General features: G+C 67.2%; 8 protein-coding genes across 8 annotated transcripts; 2 read left to right on the top strand and 6 right to left on the bottom strand.

Annotated features, from left to right (window-relative positions):
• Positions 1–51: 51 nt before the first annotated feature.
• On the top strand, positions 52–1473 carry MICPUCDRAFT_20162 (uncharacterized protein; the record flags this gene model as incomplete). The annotated part of the gene is made up of 2 exons (XM_003061338.1): positions 52–314; positions 537–1473. 2 exons carry the CDS (start codon positions 52–54, stop codon positions 1471–1473), a joined length of 1200 nt encoding a protein of 399 aa, XP_003061384.1.
• Positions 1474–1691: 218 nt separating this feature from the next.
• Positions 1692–2078, bottom strand: MICPUCDRAFT_20226 (uncharacterized protein; the record flags this gene model as incomplete). The annotated part of the gene is made up of 1 exon (XM_003061584.1): positions 1692–2078. One exon carries the CDS (start codon positions 2076–2078, stop codon positions 1692–1694), a length of 387 nt encoding a protein of 128 aa, XP_003061630.1.
• Positions 2079–2580: 502 nt separating this feature from the next.
• On the bottom strand, positions 2581–3347 carry MICPUCDRAFT_51004 (uncharacterized protein; the record flags this gene model as incomplete). The annotated part of the gene is made up of 2 exons (XM_003061585.1): positions 2581–3136; positions 3256–3347. The coding sequence occupies 2 exons, from the start codon at positions 3345–3347 to the stop codon at positions 2581–2583; spliced, it is 648 nt and encodes a 215-aa protein (XP_003061631.1).
• A 130-nt stretch (positions 3348–3477) lies between these two features.
• Positions 3478–4952, bottom strand: MICPUCDRAFT_51005 (uncharacterized protein; the record flags this gene model as incomplete). Its single annotated transcript, XM_003061586.1, has 2 exons — positions 3478–4110; positions 4254–4952. The coding sequence occupies 2 exons, from the start codon at positions 4950–4952 to the stop codon at positions 3478–3480; spliced, it is 1332 nt and encodes a 443-aa protein (XP_003061632.1).
• A 185-nt stretch (positions 4953–5137) lies between these two features.
• Positions 5138–8072, bottom strand: MICPUCDRAFT_51006 (uncharacterized protein; the record flags this gene model as incomplete). Its single annotated transcript, XM_003061587.1, has 2 exons — positions 5138–6757; positions 6912–8072. The coding sequence occupies 2 exons, from the start codon at positions 8070–8072 to the stop codon at positions 5138–5140; spliced, it is 2781 nt and encodes a 926-aa protein (XP_003061633.1).
• Positions 8073–8631: 559 nt separating this feature from the next.
• On the bottom strand, positions 8632–9581 carry MICPUCDRAFT_51007 (uncharacterized protein; the record flags this gene model as incomplete). The annotated part of the gene is made up of 2 exons (XM_003061588.1): positions 8632–8881; positions 9061–9581. The coding sequence occupies 2 exons, from the start codon at positions 9579–9581 to the stop codon at positions 8632–8634; spliced, it is 771 nt and encodes a 256-aa protein (XP_003061634.1).
• A 272-nt stretch (positions 9582–9853) lies between these two features.
• MICPUCDRAFT_51008 (uncharacterized protein) lies at positions 9854–10491 on the top strand (the record flags this gene model as incomplete). Its single annotated transcript, XM_003061339.1, has 2 exons — positions 9854–9860; positions 10040–10491. The coding sequence occupies 2 exons, from the start codon at positions 9854–9856 to the stop codon at positions 10489–10491; spliced, it is 459 nt and encodes a 152-aa protein (XP_003061385.1).
• Positions 10492–10547: 56 nt separating this feature from the next.
• On the bottom strand, positions 10548–11602 carry MICPUCDRAFT_28543 (uncharacterized protein). Its single transcript, XM_003061589.1, has 2 exons — positions 11442–11602; positions 10548–11220 (listed from the first exon to the last, which is right to left on the bottom strand). Exons 1-2 carry the CDS (start codon positions 11526–11528, stop codon positions 10735–10737), a joined length of 573 nt encoding a protein of 190 aa, XP_003061635.1. The 5' UTR covers positions 11529–11602; the 3' UTR covers positions 10548–10734.
• Between the last annotated feature and the right edge of the window lie 669 nt (positions 11603–12271).

The following is a 12271-nucleotide window of genomic DNA, read 5'->3' on the forward strand; positions in this document are numbered from 1 at the left end:
ACAGGACCGAATCGAATCGCGCGGCGTTCATTCCATCCGCACACGACGACGATGCTCGCCTCGTTCACCCCCGCGCTCGCCACGCAGCGCGCGTCCTTGCGCGGCCGCGCGGTGAAGCCGTCGCCGTCGCGCGTCGCGCCGCCGCGATCGCGCCCCCGCGCCGCCGCGCTGCGGACGTCCGCGAAACTGTACGAAAACATCCTCGAGACGATCGGAAGCACGCCCATCATCAAGATCAACAAGCTCGCGCCCGAGGGCGTGACGATGTACGCCAAGGCGGAGTTCTTCAACCCGTGCTCGTCCGTGAAGGATCGGTGCGTGAAGAGATAACAATCAACGCGCGCGCGGGGGGGTTCACATCGTCGCCGCGCGCGACGCGCGCGCGTCGTCGATCGAGCGCGCGCTCGACGCCGACGCCGATTCGGCCCGTCCGTCCGGAAATATCTGATGACGAGAATTATTCCGCGACGATCGCTCGCTCGCTGACGACCGCCTCCTCCTCCTCCTCTCTCGTGACCCTCCCTAAAAACAAACAGCCTCGCGCTCGCGGTCATCACGGACGCGGAGCGCCGCGGCGTCCTCAAACCCGGCGACACCGTCGTCGAGGCGACCTCCGGCAACACCGGCATCGCCGTCGCGATGGTGTGCGCGCAACGCGGGTACGAGTGCGTCATCTGCATGGCCGAGCCCTTCTCCGTGGAACGCCGCAAGATCATGCGCATGCTCGGCGCGAAGGTGATCGTGACGCCGAAAGCGGGCAAGGGCACCGGGATGGTCGCGAAAGCGGAGGAGCTGTGCGAGAAGCACGGGTGGTTCCTGTGCTCGCAGTTTGAGAACGACGCCAACCCGGCGTTTCACGCGTCCACCACCGGACCGGAGATCCTGAGCGACTTCGCCGGGAAGCGGCTCGATTACTTCGTCACCGGGTACGGCACCGGCGGGACGTTCCAGGGCGTCGGCAGAGTCCTGAAAGCCGCGCGCCCGGACGTGAATATCGTCCTTCTCGAGCCCGAGGCGGCGGGGCTCATCGCGTCCGGGACGAAGACGGAGCGCAAGCCCACGGGGGCGCCGAAGGGCTCGCACCCGGCGTTCACCCCGCATCCGATCCAGGGGTGGACCCCGGACTTCATCCCGAAGGTGCTCGAGGACGCGCAGGCGATGAACCTGTACGACGAGCTCGTCCCGATCACCGGCCCGGAGTCGATCGAGACGGCGCAGAAGCTCGCGAGGATGGAGGGCATCTTCACCGGCATCTCCGGCGGCGCGTCCATGGCGGGCGCGCTGAAGGTGGCCGCGAACGCGCCGAAGGGGTCCGTGATTCTCACGATGCTTCCGGACACGAGCGAGCGGTACATGTCCACGCCGCTGTACGAGAACATCGCCGCGGACATGGACGAGGCCGAGCTCGAGATTGCGAAGAGCACGCCGTCGTTCCAGCTCCTCCCGGGAGAGGAGCCCGTGCTGCAAATGTGAGCGAGCGTTTAGTACTTCCGTACACTACCTACTTGTGAATACGTAATATGATACGATACCGTATGCGACCGACTGTGTTCGATGACGCGCGTGAAGCTTCGCGCGCGCGTCGTGGTATTACATCGGACGTTCTGTTCGCATCCGTCGATTTTCGCGTGCTATGACAAGTCGCCGTCGCTCGCCGCGGTCGCCCAGCCCTGCATCAGCCCCTCATCACGTCACCCCCCCGCCCTGAACACCTTCATCCACGCGCTCTTCCGACGACACAGCGGGCACCGCGTCATCCGCCGCGCGCACAGCTCGCAGCACACTAAATGCCCGCATTCCTTGTACACCACGGACGCGGCTTCGTATAAGCACACGACGCACGTCTCCCCGGGCGCGCGCTCGCCGCCGCCGCCGCCGCCGCCGCCGCCGCCGCCGCCTCGCGAGGAAGTGGAAGACGGATCGTCAACCGTCGCGCCGCCGTCCGCGCCGCCGCCGCCCTCGCGCTCCCGCCGCGCCTTCTCCGCCTCCGCGAGCCGCCTCTTAAACCTCCGCTCGCGCCACTCCACGATTTTGGCGCGGACGAATCTGTTCAACAGCAGCCCCACCCCGGCGAGCATGAACGCCGTCTTCGTGACGTGAAAAAAATCCCCCACCGTGCCGAGGCCGTCGACGTACTCGTCGAAGTCTCGCTGCGTCACGGTGAACGCCGGCTTCGTCGTCGTCGTCTTCGTCTTCGTCTCGCCGCCGCCGCCGCGCTCGCGTCTCGACCGCCGTCGCGGCCGACGCATTTGAAGCTCCCTCGACCGCGGCTCCCTCGACGCGACGCCGCCGCCGCCGTTGGCGCCCGGTCCGCCGTCGTCGCCGCCCACGTCCGCGAGCGTGACCTCGCCGACGGCGGTGAGCTTCGCGCCCGGCGGCAGGATCTTCTCTCTCCTTCGCACGCCGAGCATGTGTATGCCCATGTTGGCGTCGTAGATCCCGCTTAAGGTCGTTCCATACGAGCGAATGTCGGGGTGGAGTTGAAAGGCGTCAGTTGGCGTTGAAAGGCGCCGAGGGCGGGGATTGAAACCGAGGGGTGGGCGCAGAGACACGCCGGGCAAAGTCCTTAAGGATCGGCGTTCACCACGCCGACGCGGTCGTATGGGGACCAGTGTATAGAACGCGCCTTAAGACGCTCGCGCCGATGTTGGTTAAAACGTTCCCCGGGGAGCCGTTATCCGCGACCGGGTCTCTCCGCGCCTGCTCGAACGAGTCGTGCGCGACGGCGAGGTGCCAGTCCCCCGCGACGGCGGCGTCGCTTCGCTGGTCGAACGACGACGCGCGGTGCATGTTGACGCGATCGCCGCGCGCGTCTTCCAGTCGCCACGCGGCTGCCTCTCGCTGCGTCGCGCTCACGGTCTGCGACTCGCGGAGCCACTCGCCGCCTCGCGGGGCTTGCCGCGCGACGTGATGGTCGTCCGTGGACTCGAGGTAGATGCACCGGCGCGGGTTCCCGCGCTCGTCCTTCGCGCGGTCGCATCGCACGAGGTCCGCGTCGTCCGCGCGCGCGACGCCGCTGAGCGCGACGAGGAGCCCAGCGTTCGGGTCGCCGGCGCCGGCGGCGAGCTCGGAGACGTCGCGCTCGAGCGCGGCGAAGTCGGTGTAGCGCGGGATGTTCCGCAGGCGGTCGACCTCGCTGGTGGACGGGGAGGAGGGAGGGACGGAGGAGGGAGGGTCGGGTCGTCAGAGGGAATTCGTCCGCTTCTGTCGTCGCGTCGGTTTCTCGGAGGAACTGAACGACGCGTCGGGACGCACCGCTTGCACTCGCGCTCCTGGCGGCCGAACAGGTAGCCGACGGCGACGCAGCCGACGCCGGGCCACGACACCGAGCCCCCGGACGTCGTCATGTCGCGCGCGGGAGGGTGTGAGCACGCGAGCCGCGCTCGGACGCGTCAGATTCACAGACGCTTTCGCGCTCTCCGAGAAGCTGCTTGAGAAGATCTGATCAAAAAAAATCATTATTATTGATCAGTTCGCTCACGCCGCCGCCGCCGCCGCCACCGGCGCCTCCCCCATCGCCGCCACCAACGCGTTCACGTCCTCCCCCAAGTACGCCAAGAGCTCGTCCGGGTACTCGATCACGATCCGGTGCGGCGTCGCCCACCGCGCGCCGCCGCGGGACGCGCTGGGACCCAGCCCCGCCGACCCGGGCCCCGACGGCGTCTCCGGCGCCGCGCCGTCGAACCATCGCTCGTCGAACACGCTCCCGCCGCAACCGCCGTCGACGTGCATGCACCACGCGGTGACCTGCTCTCTCGCGTACCTCTCGTCGCCGTTCGCGCCTATGGCGACCAAGGGCACGCCTCGAGGGAGTTTTCTCGGCTTAACGCCCTCGTAACGAGCGTTATTATCGTTTGGAAGCACGCCGCGGTACTTCTCCACGAGCGCGAAGTCGCGTCGCAGCGACGGCTCGACGTAGCGTTTCAATTCCTCGCTCTGAAGCGCGGGGTTGACGCCGTACCGCCGATCGAACGCGGTCCAGAATTCGTCGCTCGGTAACGTCGATATCAAGGGCGTTATCGAATCCGGGTCGTTTTCGACGCCGCCGAGGCACGGCGCGCTGTTTCCCGACGCGTAGAGCTTCAACGGGAGCGCCAAAAGTTTCGCCGGCTGCGTGTGTGAAGCGATCGGTCAGTCGAACGTCTTACCGGTCAAACGTTGAAAGGGAAGCGCGGGTGAAGAGTGACGACGGGAAAAGTCCTTAAGGAACGGCGTTCACCACGCGAACGGGGTCGTATGGGAAGCAGTCTCACCGCCGCCGTCGTCGCCGCCGTCGCCGCCGCCGCCGCCGCGCGCGCGCTCCGCCGCCGCTCGATCGCGCGCGTCATCTCGAACGCGATCCACGCGCCCATGCTGTGCCCGAATATCGCGTACGGCGGGTTCGGCGCGTCGTCGTCGCTCCGTTCGCCGCCCGGAAGCAAGTGCTCGATCCCCGCCGCCGCCGCCTCCGCGAGCGCTTCCAGGGCCGTTCCATACAAGTGATTGTCGGGGTGGAGTTGAAAGGCGTCAGGTGGAGTTGAAAGGCGCCGAGGGCGGGGATTGAAACCGAGGAGTGGGCGGAGAGACACGCCGGGAAAAGTCCTTAAGGATCGGCGTTCACCACGCCGACGGGGTCGTATGGGGACCAGTGTATAGAACGCACCTTCCAGCGTCGGAAACTCGTCGCCTCGCTCGCCGTGGCGCGAGTTCCTCCCCGGAAGCTCGAGCGGCATCACCTCGACGCGCGGCGCGACGCTCGAGAGCAGCGCGTCCCACGCGTGGAACGACCACGCGCCGCAGCCAGCCTGCGGGACGCAGAAGAGGCGCAGCGCGACGGGAAGGGGTGGGGGCGGGGGCGGTGGAGACGAGGCGTCGTCGTCCGAGGGAGCGGCGGCGGCGGGAGCGGGAGCGCGCGGCGGCTCCGCGGGGGCTTTCAGGATCCACGGGCCGTGCGCGCGGCCGCGGTCGTCCATGACGCGCGCGGGCGATGCGAGAGACGCGCGCGCGCTCGGAGGAGGAGGGGGGGGCGATATGATATGACAGCGCGAGGGAGGGAGGTTGGCGAAGCGACCTCGGGAGCGCCGAACTGCTGTGCTCATCATATTTTTAACGAAGGTCGAAGGTCTACGTGTACACGTACGGTACCCCGCCGCGCGCTTCACTTCTTCTTCCCGCCGGCTTTCGCGAGCTTCTCCGCCCTCTGCGCGCGCGTCGCGCGCGGGGAGAACTTGAGCTCCTTCGGAGACTTCGGCGCCTTCGCGGCGTCGGCGTCGTCGTCGCCGCCGCCGTCCTTCTTCGCGGTCTTCTTCGTCTTCACCGGCGCGAGTCCTCCTCCTCCGTCCTTCTTCTTCTCCGTCGCCGGCTTCTCCGCCGCCTTCTTCTCCGCAGCCTTCTTCTTCGCGCCGCCCTCGCCCTCGCCCTTGCTGCTCTTGCTCTTGTCGAAGCGCTTAAAAAACCCCGCGATCCACTCCTCCGGGGTCTTGTTCTTCACGCGCGCGCCGATCGCCTTCTTCGCCTCGGCCGCGACGGCGTCGTCCGCGACTTGACGCGCCAACGCGGCGACGACTTTCGCGCCGTGGCCGTCGATCCACGCGTTCGGGTCGCGCGACACCGCGCTCTCCCACAGCGACGTCGCGAAGACCGGCGGCGGCGTGCCCGTCCCCGCGGCCGCGGCCGCGGCCGAGCCGCCGGCGGACGCCGTCCCGGGGATTGGGGACGCCGCCCCGGGGATTTCCAGGACCATGCGGCGGAGCGTCCGCGTGGAGAAGTAATCCTCGTGGAGAGGCAGCCGCGGCTTTTCGTCGCCGCCGCCGCCGCCCTCCCCTTCCTCCTCCTCCTCCTCCTCCGGCTCCTCCCCCGCGACGGACGCGCGCGCAGCCTCTGCGACGGCGTCGTGCAGCTCCGCGAGCTGCTCCACGCCGACGCCGTCGACGACGACGCCGCCGGCGCCGCCGGAGCACGTTTCGAACAAGACGTCGCACGCCTCGGGCGATCGCAACATCGCGCTCGCGTTCGTCGCGCACGCCGCGACCAAACTCCGCGCGAGGTGACCCTCCTTGCCGAACAGCTCGCGGCGCCTCGTCTCGGCGTCCTTGCGCGAGATGCCAAAGTCGACGGAGTCGTCGCCGCCGCCCGCGGGGGCGTCGTCGTCGTCGTCGTCGTCGTCGTCGCCGCCCGCCTCCGCGGCGCGCGACCGACGTTTCGTCATCCGCGGCTCCTCCTCCTCCTCCTCCTCTCCGAACTCGTCGTCCATCATCTCGTCGTCCATCATCTCGTCGTCGCCGTCCGCTTCGTCTTCTTCCACGTCAGCATCCTCCACGTCAGCGTCCCGGTCTTCTTCGCCGCCGACGCCGTGGCCGCCGAGCGCGAGCGCCTTCTTATTCTCCTCCACCGCTCGCCGCACTTCCGCCGGGTCCGGCAACGTCGCGAGCGCGTGCGGGTGAATGTACCGCGTGCTTCGCGGTCGCAACGCGTGCAACAGAACCCTCCGCGCGGCGCGGTCGCACGCGAGCTCGAAGATCCCCTCGTTCCGAAGCTCCGCGATGATCACCTTCGAGGACAACCGCGTGTCGTCGACGCAGTCCAGCAGACACGCGACGGCGATGGACGCGTGATCGTCCCTCACGATCCGCCCCACCTGACCTTTCAGCGCCTTCACGACCACCTTCCTCTGCCTCGCGCCCGCGTGCGTGAGCATCATGTTGAACGCGTGCGCGCCCTCCCTCGTGTGGATCATGCGAAGGCACGCGGGCCCGCTCACGGAGTGCGCCGCCTCGAACTTAGGGTCGTTCCATACAAAGCGACGTCGGGGTGGAGTTGAAAGGCGTCAGATGGAGTTGAAAGGCGTCGATGGCGGGGATTGAAAGCGAGGGACCCTGGGCAGAGAGAGACGACGGGAAAAGTCTTCAAGGATCGGCGTCCACATCGCCAACGCGGTCGTATGGGGACCAGTGTATAGAACGCGCCTTCGTCCCCGGCCCCGCGACGTCCAGATACTCTGCCAACACCTTGTGTATCAGCGACGGAGACACCAAGCCCTTCTCGAGCACGGGCAGGAGCCACTTGTTCATCTGCCGCAGCATCCCTTGCCTCTGCGCCGGCGGCTTGCGAAGCATCGCGTCGCGAAGCGACGTCACCGCGGCGTCCCCCGCGGCGGACGCGCCGTCGCCGCCGGGGCCGAAGAGCGCGAACTCGGCGCCGTAAAATTCGCACTCCATCGATCGCTTGATCGCGTTCGGCGCGGGCCAGTACAGCGACTCCAGGACCTGGCTCCCGATCGGGTGCCTCGCGAGCGCTCGCACGGTCCCTTTCACGCTCTTCAGGAGCTCCGGGAGCTTCTCCTTCGGCGTCGCGTCCACGAGTCGCTTCACGAGAAAGTGCCCGTAGAGCGACTTGGCCAAAGGCGAGACGTGCGCCTTACACTCCGCGTACACGGCGTCGACGTCCTCCTTCGCGCCGTGCTTCAGGATCGCCTGAATCACCCTCGAACCTTTGTGATTATTCGCGAGGTCCACGATCTTGCCCTTGCACTGTCGGAAAATATCCGACACGATCCTTCGTCTCTCCTCCTTGGACGTCGATTTCGATCTCTTCTCGCTTCGCATCTTCTCCCACAGCGCGACCACGGCGACGATCGTCGCGTGGTTCGGCTTGTGCGCCGTCTTTTGCTCCTCCGCCCACTGCCTCTGCTCCCTCTTGGACGCGAACGCGTGCCTCTCCTTGTCGCCGTGCTTCTTGCTCAGGCCGAGCGTCTTCACCGAGCCTCCCGGGGGTCCCGCCGTCTTCGCGCGCTTTCGGCCGTCGCCGCCGCCGCCGCCCTCGCTCGGCGCGTCCATCCCCGCCACCGCCACGAACGGCTCGCCGCCGCCGCCGCCTCTCTCCTCCGCCCTGCGCTTCTTGCCCACCTTCCCCGGGAACTTCGAAGCCTTCTTCTTCGCGGTCGCGGTCGCGGTCGCGGTCGCGTCGTCGGTCGCGCTCGCGCCGCCGACGGGCTTCACCGAGTGCGGCCCGACGCCCGGGTTGAACTTAGCCTGGCGGCGATCTTTTCGCTTCAGCGCGGCGCCCTTCCCCGCGCCCTTCACCGCGCGCGCCATCGCGTCGTCGTCGAGGAGTGTCTTCTCGGCGCGGTCGCGAGGAGCGCGGTCGCGAGGAGCGCGGTCGCGAGGCGAGACGTCTCGAGGCCGAGCGGACGCGCGCTGACGCTGTGACGCCTCGGCGCGACGTTCGTTCGCGGAAGGAATTACGGCGGCGCGAGCGCGCAACGCGCCGTAACTTTCGGAGTTTTGGCACGTGTCACTGTGGTTTTCGGGCTGCGAGTACGTGTACGCTCGTCACTCGCGTCGCTCGTGTCGTAGTTTGAGTATTAAAACCGGACCACCTCCCGCCGCGTGCCTCTGCTAGTATCGCACGCCCTCTCTCTCGCGCGCGTCCCAAACGTCCCGTCACATCCCCGCCTGGGACGCTCGTCCGCGCGAAAACGCCTCGTACGACTTCCGGATGATGTCCCCTCTGGTTAAGATCCCGAGGAGCTTAGGGTCGTTCCATACGAGAGAATGTCGGGGTGGAGTTGAAAGGCGTCAGTTGGAGTTGAAAGGCGTCGCGGGCGGGGATTGAAAGCTAGGGGTGGGCGGAGAGACACGCCGGGCAAAGTCCTTAAGGAACGGCGTTCACCACGCCGACGCGGTCGTACGGGGAACAGTGTAAGATAGAACGGACCTTGTCGTCTTCGTCGACGACGCATATCCTGTGCCGGCGCTCGTTCAACATCGCGTCCGTCGCGTCCACGAGCAGCGTCTCCGGCGTGCACGTCATCGCGTCGTGCATCGCCTCGCGCACGGTCGTCACCTGCGCCTTCTCCATGCGGTCTTGAAGGTCGATGAACCGGCTCCACATGTCTTTCACGCTCCCTGTAGGAGTGGAGTGAAGTGAAAGGATTTGGTCGGTTTTGAAAGGGCGTCAGTCGTCGGTCGAACGAGCCTCGAGCGGTTCTGTTCCGGTGAAGGATTTCGTCGAAAGGCGAAAACGACGGGTGAAGGAAATATCTGGCTGGGGTTTTTCGAGGGCGGCTCGGGGGGAGACGACGCGCCTCCGAACTCGTCGCAGCGCCCAATCTTCGGGAACATCCCGTCATCCTTCTCGCTCTGCTTCTTCCCCTCGCGGCCGATCCGCACCATGAGGTCGTACTCCGAGATGACGCCGACGACGCGCTCGTCGTCGTCGAGCACGGGCACGCCGCTGTGTCGATTGGACACCAGCACCTCCAGCGCGTCGAGGACGTTGTCCGACGCGCGCGCGCACGAGACGTTCGCGCGCGGCGTCATGACGTTCCCGACGACCTCGTTCGCGACCTCCGCCTCGAGCTCCTCCCACGTCTCCGCGACGCAGTCGGCGTCGCAGTCCTCCTGGACGACCGCGCGGTGCGCGAGCGGCGGGAGGATCGGGCCGCGTTTTCGCGGGGATCGAAGAAACCCGACGACGACGCGCGACGATCTCGAAGCGGCGGCGACGCGCGGGGGCGCGCGCGGCGGTCGGGTTTGGGACGCGCGCGCGGACGCCGCGACGGGCGCGGCGCGCGCGAGCGAGGACGACGCGATGACGGGCATCGTTGACGCGCGTCGGAGCGCGGGCTCGGTGTGAGAGAGGGTGGGCGGGAGCGGCGGGGGGTGGGACGGAAGGAGCGACACGTCGCGGGCGGCTCGCGAAAAAGTTCGCGAGCGCGCATCGCACAGCATCGACCCGTTCAAAACACGGGGGACGCGTCCGCGGGGCGGGGTCTCGCGGTCGCACAACCGACGGCGCGTCTCGCACACCGTCGCGCGCGCGGACATCGCGCATCGCGAGTAGCCTTCGCACGCGCGGGAAGAGCTCGGACGGGATGGCGGGTGCGCGATGCGGCTCCCGCGCGTCGTCCGCGGCCGCGTCGCCGCGGCGGTTGTTGCCGCGGCTCTTCTCCGAATTTTATTTTTCCCTCCGTCGTCGTTCGCGTCGAACGAATCGAATCTCTGACCGCCCTCCCCCTCCCCCCGCGCCGTCCCCGCTCCGTCCGCGCTCGCGCCCGCAGCGCCTTCCCTCGCCCTCGAGGTGTCTCTGTACTTTGGCAAGCTGTGGGACGTCGTGTTCTGGGTCCTCACGTTCATTTTATTCTGCTGGAAGGGAAACAAGCTGCCCTACGCGGACGAGGTGTTCGAATACGAGTTTTCGTTTCTGTTCCTGTGGCTGCTCACGGAGCCGACGCGGCTGTTTCTGGGGAGCAAAGGAAACAAAACGCTCACGACAAAACCGTTACTATTCTCGCTCACCCTCGCCGGGTTCTCGCTGTTCCTTCACGTCTACTACATCGTCGCGCAGGCGTTCGTTCTCCGCGCGGATCTCGTCATGAACTCCATCTCTATGGCGTTTCTCGGCGCGCAGTTTCTCCTCACGGTGGGGCAGGTTATGGACTACTCCAACTACCAGATCTCCGCGGCGAGGTTCTTGCCGAAGATGCTGTCGCAGCGGCAGCGGGGGTGGTAGAGAGCGTGGAGAGAGAGAGAGAGGGGGTGGCGCGCGCGTCTGCGAGTACTAGGCGATGCAATAAACGCGAGGGTGCGTCGACAATCCTACACTATACACGCGAACGCGCCGCCGCCGTCCGTTCCCTTCCCCGATGCGTCGACGTACGTCACCCTTACAACCCAACCCCGCGGCTCAACCCGTGCTTAAAATCGTAGTAGTAGTAGTATTCATCCATCCATCCGTCCTTCGCCCGCCGTCGCGTCACGCGGGGCCACCCGTGAGCCCCGGTCTGGGCGGCTGCAAAAACGAGAAGAAACCGTTCTCGTTCGCGCTGTCGTCGATGAAGAGATCGTCCGGCACCCGCACCGCGCTGTGCGCGCCGATGCACAGCAGCGCGACGCCCATCGCGGACAACATCACGCTCCCCGCCGAAGACATGAAGAACACGGCGAGAATGGACGCGCCCGACATGCCGAGAAACTTTTCGCGATCGGACACCGGCCGCTCGCCGATCTTCAACGGTTCCGTTCGCACCATGTAGACGTACCCCCACGCCGCGGAGATCGCGCCGAGCATCACGAGGCTCGACGGGTGGTACATGATGAAGGCCGCGAGGACGACCGCGGTGAAGAGGATGTAGTTGATCTTGAAGTAGTTCAAGTTTTTCTGCATTCGGCCCGTCGCCTCGCTGAACGACGCGGGCCTCTGGTACGCGGTGCGGTCTAAGATCTCGCTCATCGGCTTTCTCTGTTGCGCGCGCGTATCGTGCGGGGGTAGGGGGGGTGACGTGTGTGGTGAATACGAGAAACGGTTTGATGGTATGCGTTTCGTCGGTCCGACGCGCGCGCGCGGGGTGGGGAAATCCAAAAATCGTTCAAACGGCTTCTTCGAAGCGAACGCGCGCTCTTCCAGTCGCCTCGGGGAGGGCGCGTCCGCGGAGGACGCCCGCGCGCGGGGGCGACGCGCACCTGACCCACGACGTGCATCGTGGTCTCCTTGATCTTCCCGAGCGCCGCCATGAACGGCGACCCGGTCGTCTGCGTGACTTCGGCCATCGCGACCTGGGAGAGAGGGAGGACGCGACGGCGGGGAGGCGGTGGATTAGTGATGAACGATCGATGAGACGAGCGCGGCCGCGCCGGCGCGGTCGCGAGACTGGCGCGATTCGTTCGACCGCGCGCGGGCGCCGCGCGGGCGCGACGGCCGCGGCGTCGCGCGTCGCGGCGACGTCGATCGCGTCGAGGACGTCTCGAACGCGAACGATCGATCGCGAGCGCGCGCGGGCGACGCCGCGCCGACGCGCGCGCGCGTCGACGACGACGACGGCAGAGGGGACCGAAGCGTAGAGCGCGAGGCCGCGGCGCCGGCGCGCGCGACGCGCGGCGACGCGCGACGACGCGCCCGCCGCGCCGCGTGCGCGGACGCGCGGCTTCGTTCACATCGCCGCGCGCGATTGTCATCGAGCGCGGGACGTGGCGTACCTTTGGTGCGGTCGTGAGGGCGCGCGATCTCTGCGCGCGCGACGGCGTCGACTCGCCGCGAGCGTTCACCGCGAAGCGCCGGGAGCGAGCCTGTGTGTCCGGCATTCTCTCAGCCGCGTCATCGGCCAATCACACGCGGGGATTCGGCGGTCGGTCGAGATTCGTACGGAAGTCAGTCACGACGACGTCATTATTTCCGTACGTACTACGAGCAGATAGCAGAGTACTCGCGCCGAACAAAATTTCCTTCTCCGCGTCACGGGCACGATCGATCCATTGTTACGAGCGGCGGCGTCGGGGCGGCGGGCGAACCCCGG

The sequence above is a fragment of the Micromonas pusilla genome (assembly GCF_000151265.4).
Source record: "Micromonas pusilla CCMP1545 genomic scaffold MICPUCscaffold_10, whole genome shotgun sequence".
Taxonomy (NCBI): domain Eukaryota; kingdom Viridiplantae; phylum Chlorophyta; class Mamiellophyceae; order Mamiellales; family Mamiellaceae; genus Micromonas; species Micromonas pusilla.